Consider the following 16,562-nt stretch of genomic DNA (forward strand, 5'->3'; position numbering starts at 1 on the left):
GGTGGTGGAGGTGGTGGTGGTGGTGATGGTGGTGGTGGTGGTACTGGTGCAAATACTGCAGGAGAGAAAGCCTGCCAGCCTTTTGTCTCAGATTGCCAGGTCTTCATCTCTGGTCAGAGGGATGAAAACGAAGCCAGAATTTCCCTCGTTTTGCTTTTGCTTTTAAATCTCTCTTAACTCCTAGTCCACCATACGAACCAGCATCTTAATTCTTGGACTTAGAATTTCTCTGGTTAGCATTAGAAACAATAGCGTGCTGAAAAATGATAAATTCCTTCACCGGGTACCCTCCCCGACCCTCTCGACATTGCGTGACACCTCCCAATCTAGTTACGGAACAGAAAGGAGACCACCATGGACGAGGATTTAAATCCTTGCTAGACAGACACACAAGGGGAGGTAATAGATAATAAATATGGCAAATCACTTGTTTTTCTCTCATACTCCTGACCAGAAACAAAGGTCTAGTGACCTGGTGGGCTTTTCCTCTTGTCGACAGAGCCAGGCAATGCCGTCTAAATTAAGGCCTGACTAGTACGCGTTTATCCAGAATTGTGGGCCTTTCAGTTTCTCTATGTTTATTGAAATTGACCAGCCCTATATTAGGGGAAGACCCCTCAAAGGTTCTTAAACCTCCTTCCCTCCAGGCAAGGCCGACTTTATGAGATCACCCCCAATCTATCCTTGTGCCCTGCTGTGTTTTTCCCCATCCTAATAAAAACCTTTCTTCAACGGTTGAGTCTATCTGCTGTGTCTGAAATTTACCCTCTTGCTTCCTGTCCCACAACGTTTTTCCTGCTTTTAATTCTTTAGCTGGTACAGAAAACAAACTCAATCAAGACTCCTAAATAGTAACAGAAAAGAGAAAAGCAAAACAAAACAACAACAAAAAACCCTCGGGGGACGGTGTGACTTGCTGGCGCCGTCCCGTGGTTATCTTTGTACATTGCAGCCGGCGCGCAGCTGGATCGCCTTTGCCAATGCTCGCGGACCCACGTGACTGGAACCTTGTGACTAATTGTTTTCCCCAAGGCGTCAGGAGCTAATGATCTAGATTGGGCCTACGGCCTAGACGTGTAGCAGGAGGAAGAGGGTCGTGCGTGTCCGATTCCCTCTGGTTACCGTGAAGGGCACCCTCTCGCGGGAGGACCTTGCTTACGGTGATGATCGCTTAGCAGCCGCGCTAGCGCAACAGCACCGGAGGCTGGTCGTCTCCCGGAGTGCGCAGCCGCAGAACTACCCAGCCCGGCGGGCCAGGCGCATCTGCGCGCTCGAGGCCCCACATGGCGCCCCCTGGTGGCCACCTTTGGGGCTCGCAGCCGCTGCCGCCGGGAGACCCCCGGTTCCAGGGGGGAGACGCCAGGGAACCAGCAGAAGACTGCGACCTCCGCCTCCCCGCTGGGTCCAGCATTATGGGAAGGAAGGAAACCTGGGTCAGCCGAGCCAGCGAGCGGGCAGGCAGAGACCCCTAATGAGAAGTTTCCAGAACAGGGAAAGAGTTATCCCGAAAGGATCTGATGCAGCTGGTGGGGAGGAGAGTGAGCCAGCCTGCCCATTGGGGGAGGTGGTGGGAGTCTTCATCGCTAGACCAGTGCAAGAGGGTCTTGGCTTAATCTTGTAATGACTTACCAGGCCTTCCAAGCCTGCGTGCAAAGCAGGCAGTTAGCAAGATGGATCAGTCAGGTGTAATCGTTTTCCAGGCTTGCTATGGAGAACCACACTCATATGGGGTGTAGGGGAGAATCTAGGCCCATTCAGAATGCTCAGAGGTTTCTAGACTTGTTTACAGATAAAATAGGAGTAACCGAATCCACTCAGGGCCTCCCATTATTCAGTACCTTCAAAATGTACAGATTGTCCCCTAGGAGAAGCCTACGATTAGCCCAGATCTACCCACTGATTCTAAAGGGGTTCGGGGTGGGGGTGTTGGAGACCTCTCCAGCGAGATCAACCTGAGTACCTGGAGGGGGCGCGAGGCTAAGGAAATGGTACGGCCACTAGTTTATTTCTCAGCCAGAATATATACTAATTACAGGCAAAAGACAGATGGAAGAACAGCATAATAAGTTAACCGCCTCCCTGCACTGTCCTTGAGAGAGAGGAGCAAAGAGTCTCAGCTGTCACAGGAGTCCTGCTAGCAGCAAACAGTTTCTTTTTCTATCTGGATGTGCCTTGGGCTGGCACTCACTGGCCTGTAACTGAGTAGATAATGTGTTCTTTCTCAGGGGCTTAATCAGAACTTTCTCACAGCCCTCAAGGATCCCGGAGCAGGGAGTAGACTCCAGCTGGAAACCGAGTCACTGTGGGTCACCACACAAAAGAACGGAGATACTGCTGGCGGGTGGCCTTTAGGGGTGAGACTAAGTAGGGAGGTAGGAAACCAGAGGGGCAGTGGAGCTTCTGAGGAAGGTCACATACACACTATTTTGGAGGAAGGGTCAACACAACTTTCCGATTCACTAGCAGGAAATGAGGAAAGGGTGGTGGTGGAGCTCACGGAACATTAAACATTCCAGTTAAAGATGGATCAGTCAGGTGTAATCGTTTAAATCAGTTAAAGGCGCAAGGTGGTAGAACAGAAGGCAGAGAAAGCAGCAAGAATTTTGGATAAATATATTATTTATGATTCTTGGGGCTGGAGAGATGGCTCAGTGGTTAAGATCACTGGCTGCTCTTCCAGAGGTCCTGAGTTCAATTCCCAGCAACCACATGGTGGCTCACAACCATCTGCAATGAGATCTGGTGCCCTCTTGTAAGACATAGTCTCAAGTATCCCTGGCTGGTCTGGAACTTGCTCTGTAGAGACCACTTACCTAGTGCTGGATTACAGTGCGCACAGCCATGTGGCAGGCGCTGGGAATGGAACCCAGGACTTCTACAGGCTAGGCAGGCACGCACCACACCGAGCTGCACCCCAATTCCGTTATTTAAGATTCTTATTAAAATTAAGCATTACTGTTGAATCTAGAATGTTGGGCACCAGAATATGTGACATCGTCAGTGTAAGTGGACAAGTGCATAGAGAAAGAGTCTAAGCTGTTCCGTTGGCAAAATTTAGAGGCTAGATAGAATGCACACACCTTTAATCCCAGCACCTGGGAGTGATCTCAGGGAGGTCAAGGCCAGCCTGATGTAGAGAACAGCCAGAGCTTTCTAATAGGGGGATCCTGTCCTCCAAAAGACCACAAAAAATATAAATAAAATAGGGGGTATTTGATAAGAAACTGCTGGGGAGGGGAAGGGAAAAGTCTTAGAAAGATTGAAAAGCACACCCAGTTTTCATGAGAATATTTAATATGGAGAAGGATTGTATTAAACTCTGTGGATCTGTGTTTCTGTGGGGGTCAAAGAAGGAAGGCAGGCATGACGATGTTGACTTTTCTAACATAACAAGGCACAATCTCCACTTCTGCCATTGTCTCTGTCTTAGGTGGTGCTAGATCTTTGCTTCTTCTTCTTTTTTTTTTTTTTTTTTTGGTTTTTTGAGACAGGGTTTCTCTGTGGCTTTGGAGCCTGTCCTGGAACCTAGCTCTGTAGACCAGGCTGGTCTCGAACTCACAGAGATCAGCCTGCCTCTGCCTCCCGAGTGCTGGGATTAAAGGCGTGCGCCACCCTCACCCGGCAATCTTTGCTTCTAGAAGCATTGTTAGGCCCATGCCTACATCTTTCCTTTGTGTATGAACCTTAAGCGATGGCTACGTCTTATAACTGTAATGGTATAAAACCCAATCTTCAGGTAATTAAGGCTGGCAATGAAAAGCAAGATTCTACTTCCTCCCTCCCTACTCCCCCCTTCAATACCCTCCTCCAAACACTAGTATGTCTGGGACTCCATGAGATCTTTCGGGTTTGGGGAGTACTGGAGATGTAGCTCCCATAGGGTGCTTGCCCAGTATGCATGAAGCCGCGTGTTTAATCCTCAGTATGGAATAACACCATACATAGAGACACATGCCTGGAATTCCAGCATTCAGGAGATGAGGCAGGAGGATCAGAAAGGCAAGGTCACCTTCAATACTTGAGGAGTTTGAGGCCCGCCTGGATAGCATGAGACCTTGTCTCAAAAAAGAAAAAAAAAAGTTCATTGAGTATAGTCACACAGGTTGACTAGTGTGGTTAGTACAAAACTCACAGCCAGTGAAATTGTTCTTCTGCATCTTGCCTTCCCTTCTTACCGTTACACAGAGGACACACTCCTTAGCCATTTAGACTTATGAAGGTTAAAACTTATGAAGAGGGAATATATGTTCACAGGAAAGACTGGCAGACATGCTCTGGGAGGTAACAGGGAAGAAAATTGCTAAAGAAGACCAGCAAAGCCGGGCGATGGTGGCGAACGCCTTTAATCCCAGCACTCGGGAGGCAGAGGCAGGCGGATCTCTGTGAGTTTGAGACCAGCCTGGTCTACAGAGCTAGTTCCAGGACAGGCTCCAAAGCCACAGAGAAACCCTGTCTCGAAAAAAAAAAAACATCAATTTTTCATATGTAATGTTTGCTGACTAGCAATGGCCTGGTCTCAGCCTGGCTATGATTTTGAGGGCCCACTGGAAAGACACAGTCGAATGAATAAGCATTTCATGGCTTATTAGTACCACACTTATTTTTTTTAAAAAAATAACAATTTCTAACTTTAACTGAGTCTTATCCTGAGACTTTCCAGGGTTTAGCCCTAAGACAGAATTCAGATTTTAACCCTAGAGTTCATAGCTCTTTTACGTGCAACTTTGTTCTTAATTCTCTCATTCTGCTGGAATTAGATCTTTGACTATCTTTTCAGCTTCTCCAATACATATGCATTTATTGTAGGACTTACTTCTTTCATTTTATGGGTATGGAAGTTTGACCTGCATGTGTATCCATCCCATGTGTGTGCAGTACCTAAGGAGGCCAGAAGAGGGAGTCAGATCTCCCGGAGCTAGAAACACCAAAAGCTGTGAGTGGCCATATGCGTGCCAGGAATCCAAAACCTTTATCCTCTGGATGAGCAACTGGTGCTTTAATGGTGAGTCATCTCTCCAGCCCCAGTTTCTTTTGTTTAATTCAAACCATCTCCTTTTCATGAAGCTACTTTAGGCATGGTGATGCAAATTTGTAATTCTACATTTAAAAGGCTAAGGCAGAAAGACTGAGATTTTGAGATTAGTCTGAGCAATTTACCTTGTTGTTATTGTGGGGTAGCTGTCAGAGAACACTGCTCACATGTGGCTGAAGTCAAATGCCAGCCTTCATTAGCCAGCCAGCAACTATACTTAGCACTTAGCCTTTAGAGGCTGAACTTTTAAGCACAGAAATCATATTCTCCATTGATATACTTCAGTTAACAAAAACAATTAGCTAGAAGCAGAACTACAGAAGCCAAAAAGCAAGGTTTGCACATTGTGAGACTTTCCCAGAACTATGGACTTCGATGGCCTAGGTCTTTGCTTTTATTTTGACACGCAGTACTGTCTATGAGCTGAGTTTCATGGCCTGAAGAGCATTTCCATCATTGAGTCAGTTGTGCTAAGGTCTGGGGGCCTGCTACATTAATCAAAACCAAACACCAATGAACTGGACACATGGCTCAGTGATTAAAAGCAGTTGGTGGCTCCTACAGAGGACCCGAGTTCAGTCCCCAGCAACCACACATCTGTAACTCTGGTTCCAGGAGACCTGGCACTCTCTTCTGAACTCCCTGGCTCCAGGAATGACTGTAGTGAACATATATCAACCATACATATAGGCAAAACACTCATACCCATAATAAAAACAACAAAACAGAGCCCAAGCCCCAAGCAATAGCATATCTTCTGCATCTAACGACATTCGCTATGTCCCTAGCTCTTCAATGCTGAGCTACAGAGCACTGTTGGGAACAGTCTGGTCTTACTGGTTAGTTCAGTCTCGGTAGACTAGGGTAGTTGGTCTTACTGGTTAGTTCAGTCTCGGTAGACTAGGGTAGTCTTTGCTGTCCTAAGGATTCTGCTCCTGCCCAGATTTAATGCTTTCTATTCTCCTTTCAGTTAAGAGTTTCCCTGGTTCTCTCTTTCCCTTAAGTCCTTTTCGCCTGCCTCTGCCTCCTGAGCACTGGGTTGGAGGCCTGCACCGTACCTGCTTTCCTTCAATCCTCTGAACCTGTGATTTAGCCCCTGCTTCCTGCGGAGATTCAAGCACACAGTGATCCCATTTGTTCAGAAGAGTGCACAGTTTTTATTTTGAAATTCCTTTGGACCTGCAGACTTCTCTGTAGAGCATCGATTGTTTTATTTTGTTGTCAGCGAGTGTGCCCTTTATGATTTTAGTTTCCCAAGAGTGGTGACCACTTTTGGTCAATGTTCTGTGTGAATTTGAAAATAATGTAAACTTTGGATATAATATATAGTTGAAGGTATGAGTTATGATTTAGTCTTGTGAGATAGATTGTCCAAAATTCTTATATCCACAAAGGAGGTTTCAGTCACCATGGTCACTTACTGAAGATTGTATAAATATTATTATTATTCTCAATGTTAAGTGGGAAATATCCCAATCTGTGTGACCTCAGAGTAAGTCACACAGCAACTGGCTTGTTGCAGTAGTACACACATGGTACACTCTTACACCCAGAGGTTTTAAGAATTACCCTTCCACATCTACACCAACTTTGGTCTACACATGTGGTTTTGTCAACATCCCCAAAGTGTACATGACCTATGAATCTGAGGGACTCCGATTCATCTCAAATATAATTCTTTTTCTTTTTTTTGTTTTGGTTTTTTGAGACAGGGTTTCTCTGTAGCTTTGGTGCCTGTCTCAGAACTAGCTCTTCTAGACCAGGCTGGCCTCGAACTCCCAGAGATCAGTCTGCCTCTGCCTCCCGAGTGCTGGGATTAAAGGCGTGCACCACCACCGCCCGGCTTAACTATAATTTTTTTTTCTTGGCTTTCAAAACAGGGTTTCTCTGTGTAACAGTCCTATCTGTCCTGGAACTAGCTCTTGAAGACCAGGCTTGGCCTTGAACTCACAGAGATCCGCCTGCCTCTGCCTCCCAAGTGCTGGGATTAAAGATGTATGCCACCACCGCCCAGCCCAATTTTTGTTTTTGAGGTAGGGATGTCACTATGTAGACTTGCCTAGCCTAAAACACCCTACATAGACCAGGCTGGCCTTGAACACATAGAGACCAGACCAGCCTGCTTCTGCCCGGAGTGCTGGGATTAAAGGTGTGTGTCACCACGTCAGGCAAACAGCGTTTCTTCATGCTAGCAAGATTGGTTGGTTTCTTAGTTTTGCTCTGTCTTTATCGTCTATGCAACTTAACTTTCTCCTCAGAACGAACTGAGCCAGAAAGATTGCTTAGTTGGTTATGACAGTTATGGGCCTTTATAAACACATTCCAATCATCACAAATAAGATGAACTTTTAAAGGGAAAATTCTTTTTTTTTCTGTGGCAAATGATTGGAATTCACATTTTACTGTGATGAGCTCTCCTACTAATCTTGTAAAAATCCTATGTATTCACTGCATTTCTGCATTTGAGCACGCAGAGGGCAGAAGGTGATTTTTCTGAAACTCTTCTCTCCTTCCATCAATTGCCTTTGTCCTCAGGATCAAATTCGGGGCACTGGGCAAGCACTTTTACATGTAGAGCCCTCCTTGCCAGCCCCAAAATTGTATTCTTAACATTTTTTTTTTTTTTTTTTTTTTTGGTTTTTCTTTTCCAGGGAGATAGGGGTAGGGAATGGTTATTTAGAACAATTTCTATCACCTAGTGTTTGGAAACCAGTATGAAAATGTGGCAATCAGGGTTTAGATCATTAAAATGACTCAGAGAAAATAAAAACTCCAAAAAAGGAATTGACAAGCAAATCCTTCAAATTTTCATAGTGCAGAAACCTCAGAACACAAGGTTAAGCTGGGCAGTGGTGGTGCACACCTTTAATCCCAGCACTTGGGCGGCAGAGACAGGCGGATCTCTGTGAGTTCGAGACCAGCCTGGTCTACAGAGCTAGTTCCAGGACAGGCTCCAAAGCCACAGAGAAACCCTGTCTAGAAAAACCAAAAAAAGAAAAAAAAAGACAAGGTTAGTCCTTTGGCTGGCCTAACCCCATTGTTCATGCGTGCATACATTCATTAACACACCTTTTTCCTGTTTATTAAGTTTGCCTAAGTAGCCTAGCTAGATGAAATGACTTGTAGCAGACAATAGTGAAGATGAGCTGTAGGTGCTTTCTTTTCCCCTGGCTCTCTTTTGTGTGAAAGCAGGGAGTATTTAATAGGAGTACTCTTAAGTCCCCTCCCCACCACTGACTTGAAGTACTACACGTGTTTTGTTTGTTTTTCCGAGACAGGGTTTCTTTGTGTATCCCTGGCTGCCTGGTAATTGCTCTGGTAGTCAGGCTGGCCTTGAACTAATAAGGGGTCTGCCTGAGGGCTGGGATTAAAGGCGTGTGCCACCACTGCCCAGTTTACATCATCATTTGAGGAAATTATTACCAAAAACTTGCCAAAGATTATATAGACAGTCTCACTAGGGCTGGCCTACATATGAAGCTGTCCTCTAGAGCTGGGATTAAAGGCATGAGCCACTATCAAATTTTAAAACCCACTTTCCCCTATTAGGCCACATAAGAGACAATTTTAGTTTCTACAGAATCACGTCCTACAAGAGGCCTCGATGCCTTATTGGAAAGATGATTTATTCAGTAAGGAGTTCAAAGCACTATGCTTAGGGAAGCTACTTTAGAGCGCTAAAATATCTACAAGAGAACTTGTTGGGAAAGGGAAGTGCTGGAGGCGCAATGGTGCCTGCACTGCTTCCTACCCCCGACCCACTGATGACGACTTACCTGGTTCCAGCCTTAAGTGGAACCATTTAACCCTAACCCACTAGAAAGGGCTCGATCGTCTCATTTTGACAGGGAGACAATCAGAGAAAAAGGAAACCTTTCTGAAGAACATCCAGTCTTTGGTGAGGGATAGGACTAGGCTCATTCTCGCTGTCCACGGTTGGCGCTCACAGAAAAGCCTGCTGTGAAAACGGCACCTAGGGCTGATGCTGACGTTAAAAACACGCGTGGAGTCGGGCAGCGAAATGGCGCAGCAGGCAGGACTTGCATCCAATCTTCTCTCGCCCCACTCCCGCCGCCCCGAACACCAAGGGGATAGACGAGACTCCAGCACTTGACTTCTATACATGCATATAACTTAGTCTAACGGGACATTCAATCTTTAACAACTCACAATAACCTAAACTGGGTAGGAACAATTTCTTAAGATCTTCCTGCTCAGCAGCATTGGAACTGCGTGATGACAGGAACTGTCCCCATATTATATTATGGGCTAAGCAGACCCGATTATTTCCGGATGCCCCAGGGCTGTGAGGGACTACAGCTTTGAAGTGACAGAAACGGGTGAGGTCCACATTAAGGCGGCTCACACTATAGCAGCACTAATAATAGTTAAAAGGGAACACATTGTGTATCATGTACGTGATGCGACAGGCTGCGCCGCACCCGGCCCGCCCAACATTCTTTGAAATGTCGGTGTATTGCACCAGAGCCCTGCAGGGAAACAGACTTGCCGCCCCACCTTACCTAAGCAAGAGATCATAGGCCATTAGTGGTTACAGCTCTTTCTTCGAGAGCTGAAGTGGCTCTGAAAAGAGCCTTTGGGGTAAAGTCGATCAATCACGTCTCGGCTGCGCTTCACTTGGAGCTGGTGTACTTGGTGACGGCCTTGGTGCCCTCCGACACGGCGTGTTTAGCCAACTCCCCCGGCAGCAGCAGGCGCACGGCCGTCTGGATCTCCCGGGAAGTGATGGTCGAACGCTTGTTGTAATGCGCCAAGCGGGAAGCCTCGCCAGCGATGCGCTCGAAGATGTCGTTCACGAAGGAGTTCATGATGCCCATGGCTTTGGACGAAATGCCCGTGTCCGGATGCACTTGCTTCAGCACCTTGTACACGTAGACAGAGTAGCTCTCCTTGCGGCTGCGCTTGCGCTTCTTGCCGTCTTTCTTCTGGACTTTTGTGACAGCTTTTTTCGAGCCCTTCTTTGGAGCAGGAGCGGATTTGGCCGGGTCCGGCATTTTCCTCCACGTTCAAAGAAACACCACAAAATGGAAGAGGCAAAGACGGACTGTTGGAGGACGGCTGGTTATGCGCTACTTATAGAGCTTGTATGCAAATGAAGGCTCTTTCAGTACGACGTTTTTATTGGCTACTTTCCACTAGCGTTAGCGTCAAGGAGGCGGAGCCTACGCAAATAGATTCTGGCTGCGCGCCTTGGTGATTAGAGGAAAGTCTTCCTAATCAATCGCAGCCCTGAATTTCATGCTGGCCGGTAAAAGAGCTGCAGCTCCCCTTCACCTGTTCTTTATCTGCCTTTCAGTGGCGAGTTCGCAAGCACCTGGTTAGACAAGTTAACCCTTCTGGGCCGTCGTGCTTTGTGGTTGAGATTCACTGATTAGCTCAGCTTATGTTTCCCTCCAATTCTTCCTAGATTTGGCCTACCCAAACTGAACAAACGTGGGGGGAACAGTTCTGACGTGGGGTCGCTTGTAGATGCTAGGTAACATTTGGGAATATGCTTGAAACTTGGGATCAGGTCTCGCCTCATCCCGAGTGCAAAAGTTGACACAGCTGCTCTTATGAGAATGTAGGTGGCTCTGAAAAGAGCCTTTTTACGTCGACTTTCTGGAAAGGCAGCTCAGGCCCGCTCCCCGCGGATGCGGCGGGCCAGCTGGATGTCTTTAGGCATGATGGTGACACGCTTGGCGTGGATGGCGCACAGGTTCGTGTCCTCAAACAGCCCCACCAGGTAGGCCTCGCTCGCCTCCTGCAGTGCCATGACGGCCGAGCTCTGGAAGCGCAGGTCGGTCTTGAAATCCTGCGCGATCTCGCGCACCAGGCGCTGGAACGGCAGCTTGCGGATCAGCAGCTCGGTCGACTTCTGGTAGCGCCTGATCTCGCGCAGCGCCACGGTGCCGGGCCGGTAGCGGTGCGGCTTCTTCACGCCGCCCGTGGCAGGCGCGCTCTTGCGGGCAGCCTTGGTGGCCAGCTGCTTGCGCGGAGCCTTGCCGCCGGTGGACTTGCGGGCAGTTTGCTTGGTACGAGCCATGTTTTATGCGACTTTGGCTTGCGGGCGCCTAGCGGCCATATTTATAGACTTATCTTCGTCTTGATTGGACCAGAAAAACAGGAGTTTGTGGACTTGGAGTCTGATTGGGTAGAATTCGATCCTAAGAATCGCAAGATGGTTACACTATCCCTTTTTTCCTGATTCCTTCTTCCTGAATTTACGTACCACGGAGTGTTTTGAAAAGATGGTTCTTTTCAGTTGATGTAACTTTTCTGAAAGCAGTGTATAGTGTTCCGCGCACTGTGAACTGTAAGAGGTTCCCTCGGAAACAAGCTTGCCCCTTTCTTACACTGCGATTCAGTTTGTTGCAAATCACCAGTTACTGTAATTCTTCTGCCAGAGTTAGCTTTTATTTACCTCTGGCACTGTGTCCCGCGGTTTGGAAGCCTTTATAACCGTAGCTGAAGAATGACAATGCAATATATGGTGAAAGGAACTAAATTCAAACTTACATTTTTATCTGCTTCTAAACCCGACCAAAGCTGGCCTACATTAGCCACACACCCACGTTCTGTTTGCCCGTCCCTCCCCCGCCTTCCCTCCTCTCTAGTGTGCACCGTCCTCATCCCTACATTAAAGACCTATTAAGTCTTGCAGGTGAAAGTATATTTCAGAGAAGGATAAGATTACTGTAATTCTTCTGCCAGAGTTAGCGTTTATTTACCTCTGGCACTGTGTCCCGCGGTTTGGAAGCCTTTATAACCGTAGCTGAAGAATGACAATGCAATATATGGTGAAAGGAACTAAATTCAAACTTACATTTTTATCTGCTTCTAAACCCGAAGCACTCAGAAGTATGGATTAAGTTATAATGGAACCCCAACTGGGACTATTTAAGTTTTGATCTGTGGGCTGCTCAGGCTGTATACCTGATTTGCTTTTATTTTGTCTGGTCTGCAACCCAGGACCAAATTAAGAAATCACGGGAATTTGGGTTTCTTTCCTTACTCCATTTTCAGATGGACAAGTGCCTCTGGCATCCTCAAGGAGAACGGAAATCAGCACAGGTCTTCCTCCTGGTCAGTCACAGGTACTGCCTATAGACAACAGCTATATTTCTCTGGAATGTTCTAGAATCTCAGAGCTATATAAAGTGTTGTTGTTTTATTCCAATAGCTATCGTCATGAGACCTGAATAAATGCTAACAGACATTTTAAGGGCTTTTTTTTTAATTGCAGGGTTTTTTTTTTTTTTTTTTTTTGCTTTGCTTTAATTTTCATTGTTTCTTGGTTGGACCTGAATCTTACAAAGACAGATAGTCAAAACAATTTGTTTTCCTTTAAATATGTTGTTTTCTTTAAAATACATGCACTGAGCGGAGACATGAGAATTCTCCAGAGATGAGTGATTCAAAAGGGGTGGGCAGAATTCAGGGTCCTTGGAGGGGGCAGGGAAAGGAAGAAGGGACAAGTAGAAAACTCAAATGACTTTTTGAGAAAATAAATAGGCCTTAGGAGAATAGATGGAGCCGGGATAGTCCTGAGACAATGTCTCTTAGGAATGACCTAAGGTCTCATCTCTGAAAAGAGAAAAATGGAGTTACTCATCCCCCCCCCTTCCAGGGGGGCAGGATAATTTTCAGCAAGACACACGCTTGCAAACGTGAATTTAACCAGCGGCAGGGGGGCTCAGTCTGGAACCATTCCCGCGGGAATCAAGCGCAGACCTCAAAGGACTGGTGTAAACGAACGTAGCGACTCTCCCAGACTCCGGTAGCCAGCAGGTCTTTAGGGAGAGGTGAGTGCGGACCCACTGATAGTGGCGAGAAAGCCCTGCAGCATCCTCAGATGGATTTTCCTAGGACCTAGTTTCCGCGTGAGCTGAGAACGGTCTATATCAACAAAACAGTGACTATTCAGAACCTCCCCTTCCATATTCCTGGCTCCGCAGCTTCCAGTTATGGTAACCTCACTAATGGAACTTCTTTTGCAGTGGTTTTATCTAAGTGCAGCTCTGGGTCCTTCGATGCAGTTCTCTCCCCTTCGTATTTCTGAATTCCGTTTTTCTCCAGTCCTTTATTCTTTTAGCGCCCGTGTGGTCCAGAAGCCCACAAACTAGAAGAAACAGAGCCGTAAAAGACTGCGGCATCTCTAAATTTTATTTGGGATTCTGAATTATCCCAGGGACTACAGCATTACAATTTAGGAAAAAAAAAAAAAAGGTAAGGCACTATGAGAAACCGGTAGAGGGCAGAGAAGAGAGAAGAAAAAACAGGAAAATGACGCAATAGCCAGAGCCGGGACTATTTAGAAAGGTTCCCGCCCGCGCGCTTTCGGTTTTCAATCTGGTCCGATCTTCTTATATATTAGAGGGACGCCACCTCCACTGCTTCACAAGCTAGTGTCTTGCGATTGTAGTCGCCATGTCTGGTAGAGGAAAGGGTGGAAAGGGTCTAGGCAAGGGTGGTGCCAAGCGCCATCGCAAGGTTCTTCGCGACAACATCCAGGGCATCACCAAGCCCGCCATCCGCCGCCTGGCCCGACGCGGTGGTGTCAAGCGAATCTCCGGCCTCATTTACGAGGAGACCCGCGGTGTGCTGAAGGTGTTCCTGGAGAACGTGATCCGGGACGCCGTCACCTACACTGAGCACGCTAAGCGTAAGACCGTCACCGCCATGGATGTGGTCTACGCGCTCAAGCGCCAGGGCCGCACCCTGTATGGCTTTGGAGGCTAAACTGCACCGCCGCTGCCTCGGAACCCATCCCTAACGGCCCTTTTTAGGGCCAACCACAGCCTCACCGGGAGAGCTGACACACTTGACTATTGTAACCAAATTACGTTCGTAGCTCTAGACTCGGTAGGGGGAAAGACTCTTCAAAATGGAGTCACTGGGTTTGGAATCGGACTTTAATGTCGTTAAGGTTTGATTTCTCTTAGCGGTTAACATCCAGGGCAGGGCCTGCATACAGGCAGCTGTTTAGTCTGCAGCGACAGGATGAGGTGGCTGCAGGTAAGAGGTTAAGGATTTTTAGAGGTCTGTATCCCCAGAACTGCCTTAGAAAAGGCCCCTCAGTTTAGGTAGTGATTGAAAATAGTGGATTTTCAGTAGAGTTAGCAGCTTTGCGAGTATACTGTGAGGACTATAGTCTCGATAGTTAAGCAAGGTCCACTTGTCCACTTTTTCTTGTAAAGCAGTTATGGCAAGAACTTAAAAGTCAGGAGCTGATACAGAGGCAATTTCTGGTTTTTGTTTTGTATTTTCTTTTGCTTTGTCTATTTTTTTATTTATTTTTATTTTTATTTATTTATTTTTTTGGTTTTTCGAGACAGGGTTTCCCTGTGGTTTTGGAGCCTGTCCTGGAACTAGCTCTTGTAGACCAGGCTGGTCTCGAACTCACAGAGATCCGCCTACCTCTGCCTCCCGAGTGCTGGGATTAAAGGCGTGCGCCACCACCGCCCGGCTTTTGCTTTGTTTTTAGATACAGGGTTTCTGTGTAGCCTTGGCACTTCTGGAAATCTTCCTGTAGACCAGGCTGGCCTTGAATTCACTGATCCACCTGTCTGCTTCCTGAGTTCTGATATAAAGGTGTGTACCACCACCGGCTTTGTACACAGGTTTGAGGGAAACCTGCACGGGACCTTGCCACAAAGAAAGCCATGGACAAGAGACCGAGGCGAACTATGAACTATAATATAACCTAGTGGCAGCCGCTGAGGTGTGTGGTATGTTGAGACCTATTTAGGAAGATTTGTCAGAACATGTCCACCACCCATCAGTACAGAGGGAGCAGTTTAATTTTGATAAGGCAAAAACAAATTCTCAGTACGGCCAAGAATGCAGTAAGCTATTCTCTATGCGTCTGTTATGCCCGCGTCATGAGCCCCCAGAGACCACCAGGACTCCGAGTTCACTTAATACAGTGGTATATTATTTGTAGTTTAATAAATCTTGCCTGAAGACCAGAGGCAAAGCTAAAGCCACTAGAGATCAGGTATTGGTGACACACACCTTTAATCCCAGGATTTGGGAGACAGAATCAGACAGATCTCTGTAAATTCAAGGGCCCCATGGGCTACACAAGGTCAACACAGAAACAAGCCCAGGTGGTGGTGGCTCACCTTTAATCCAGGCCTTGGGAGTCGTGTGCCCTTCATCCCAGCACTAGAGGGAATATAAATGAGAGGGGAGACTTAGTTTGCAGTAGCCCAACCTTGGGAGAGGCAAGATTTCTGTAGTGACTTGGCTGCTTTGCTTTTCTGGTTTTCAGGCTGAATCTCAATTTCTATCTCTGGGTTCTTATTATTCGTGCTACAACATGCAAACAGCAAAAATCCTTTACTACAGGCTCAAGCTCAGGCTCTCTGCTCCGATCCAGCACAGCTAGACCAGGGGAGGCCTTGAGCTCAGCTATGGCAGGCACAGGGCTTTTAAGGAGGAAGGGATGGAGTGGGGGGAGGGGAGGGGAACTCCGGGTTCAGATGGGGGTTGAACTCCTGGTTGGGCAGGAGTGAGGTAGCAGAAGTCTTGTCAAACAGGGATTGGTACTGACTTTGCTGCAAGGAAACTGGCAGCTTATGTAGAAGTTAGGTAACCTATCCTTAATTGTCTCAATTCTGATTGGTCTCCAGCGGGGTACAGTCTGTAGCTTTTCCTGGTTATGGTAGTGTTGAGGTCAAGTTCCAGGATTGTTAGTTTGCAGAATGCCAAGGCTGTGCTAATGTTGGGCCTCTCCACTTCTCTTTCCCTCCAGTCCAGATTTGGGTTGAGCATGTTATAGGCTGTGAGTTTTATTTTTATTTTAATTGTGCATTGATCTTTTACTTTGGAATATTATATAATCTCCATATTCAGTTGCATGATCCTACATAAGGACTGAACTTCCAATTCAAGAAGCTGGATTTTAGTGTATACTACCTCAGTAGTGCTGTAAGGATCATCTTAACCATGTGTTTGTATTGGTCCACCAGTAATGGTCACTTTAAAGAAAATACATTTTAGGTAACTAATGTGTGTGCCCTACAGACACACACACACACACACCCCACACACAGACACACACACACACACACCCCACACACAGACACACACACACCCCCCACACACAGACACACACACACACACCCCACACACAGACACACACACCCCACACACAGACACACACACCCCACACACAGACACACACACACACACACACGACTAATAGTTCAAGGCGGCCCATATTGAATAGAACGAGGAATGTAGATGATTTTCAGAAACTCAAAACTATGGAAATTACTATGTTTGGGGAAATTGGGGAAGGGTGGTGGTAGGGATAGTGTCTATGTCAGTCTTTGGCAAATCCAGAATGCCTTCCCTTCATGATAGAAATTCAGTAAACTGCCGGGCGGTGGTGACGCACACCTTTAATCCCAGCACTCGGGAGGCAGAGGCAGGCGGATCTTTGTGAGTTCGAGACCAACCTGGTCTACAAGAGCTAGTTCCAGGACAGGCTCCAAAACCACAGAGAAACCCTGTCTCGAAA

At 46.9% G+C, this 16,562-nt stretch overlaps 3 protein-coding genes across 3 annotated transcripts in view; 1 reads left to right on the forward strand and 2 right to left on the reverse strand.

The window, feature by feature from the left end:
- Positions 1-8,499: 8,499 nt before the first annotated feature.
- Positions 8,500-10,083, reverse strand: LOC101980804 (histone H2B type 2-F). Its single transcript, XM_026783889.1, has one exon. It carries the CDS (start codon positions 10,045-10,047, stop codon positions 9,667-9,669), a length of 381 nt encoding a protein of 126 aa, XP_026639690.1. The 5' UTR covers positions 10,048-10,083; the 3' UTR covers positions 8,500-9,666.
- Positions 10,084-10,651: 568 nt separating this feature from the next.
- The window catches only part of LOC101981304, a 15,166-nt gene continuing 9,255 nt past the window's right edge, over positions 10,652-16,562 (reverse strand). Inside the window, exons 2-3 of the mRNA XM_013349834.2 lie at positions 13,555-13,786; positions 10,652-11,080 (exon numbers count right to left, since the gene is read on the reverse strand). Of these exons, the coding sequence (XP_013205288.2) occupies positions 10,668-11,080; positions 13,555-13,786 (645 nt within the window). The 3' untranslated portion in view covers positions 10,652-10,667. The remainder of the gene's footprint in view (positions 11,081-13,554; positions 13,787-16,562) is intronic.
- Positions 13,463-13,774, forward strand: LOC101980531 (histone H4). The gene has a single exon (XM_026784072.1). It carries the CDS (start codon positions 13,463-13,465, stop codon positions 13,772-13,774), a length of 312 nt encoding a protein of 103 aa, XP_026639873.1.

This window comes from Microtus ochrogaster, chromosome 21, assembly GCF_000317375.1.
Source record: "Microtus ochrogaster isolate Prairie Vole_2 chromosome 21, MicOch1.0, whole genome shotgun sequence".
Taxonomy (NCBI): Eukaryota; Metazoa; Chordata; class Mammalia; order Rodentia; family Cricetidae; genus Microtus; species Microtus ochrogaster.

Excerpts from the sequence above, each read along its gene's own strand:
- LOC101980804 (XM_026783889.1), bottom strand. The coding sequence starts at position 10,047 with ATGCCGGACCCGGCCAAATCCGCTCCTGCTCCAAAGAAGGGCTCGAAA.
- LOC101980531 (XM_026784072.1), top strand. The coding sequence starts at position 13,463 with ATGTCTGGTAGAGGAAAGGGTGGAAAGGGTCTAGGCAAGGGTGGTGCC.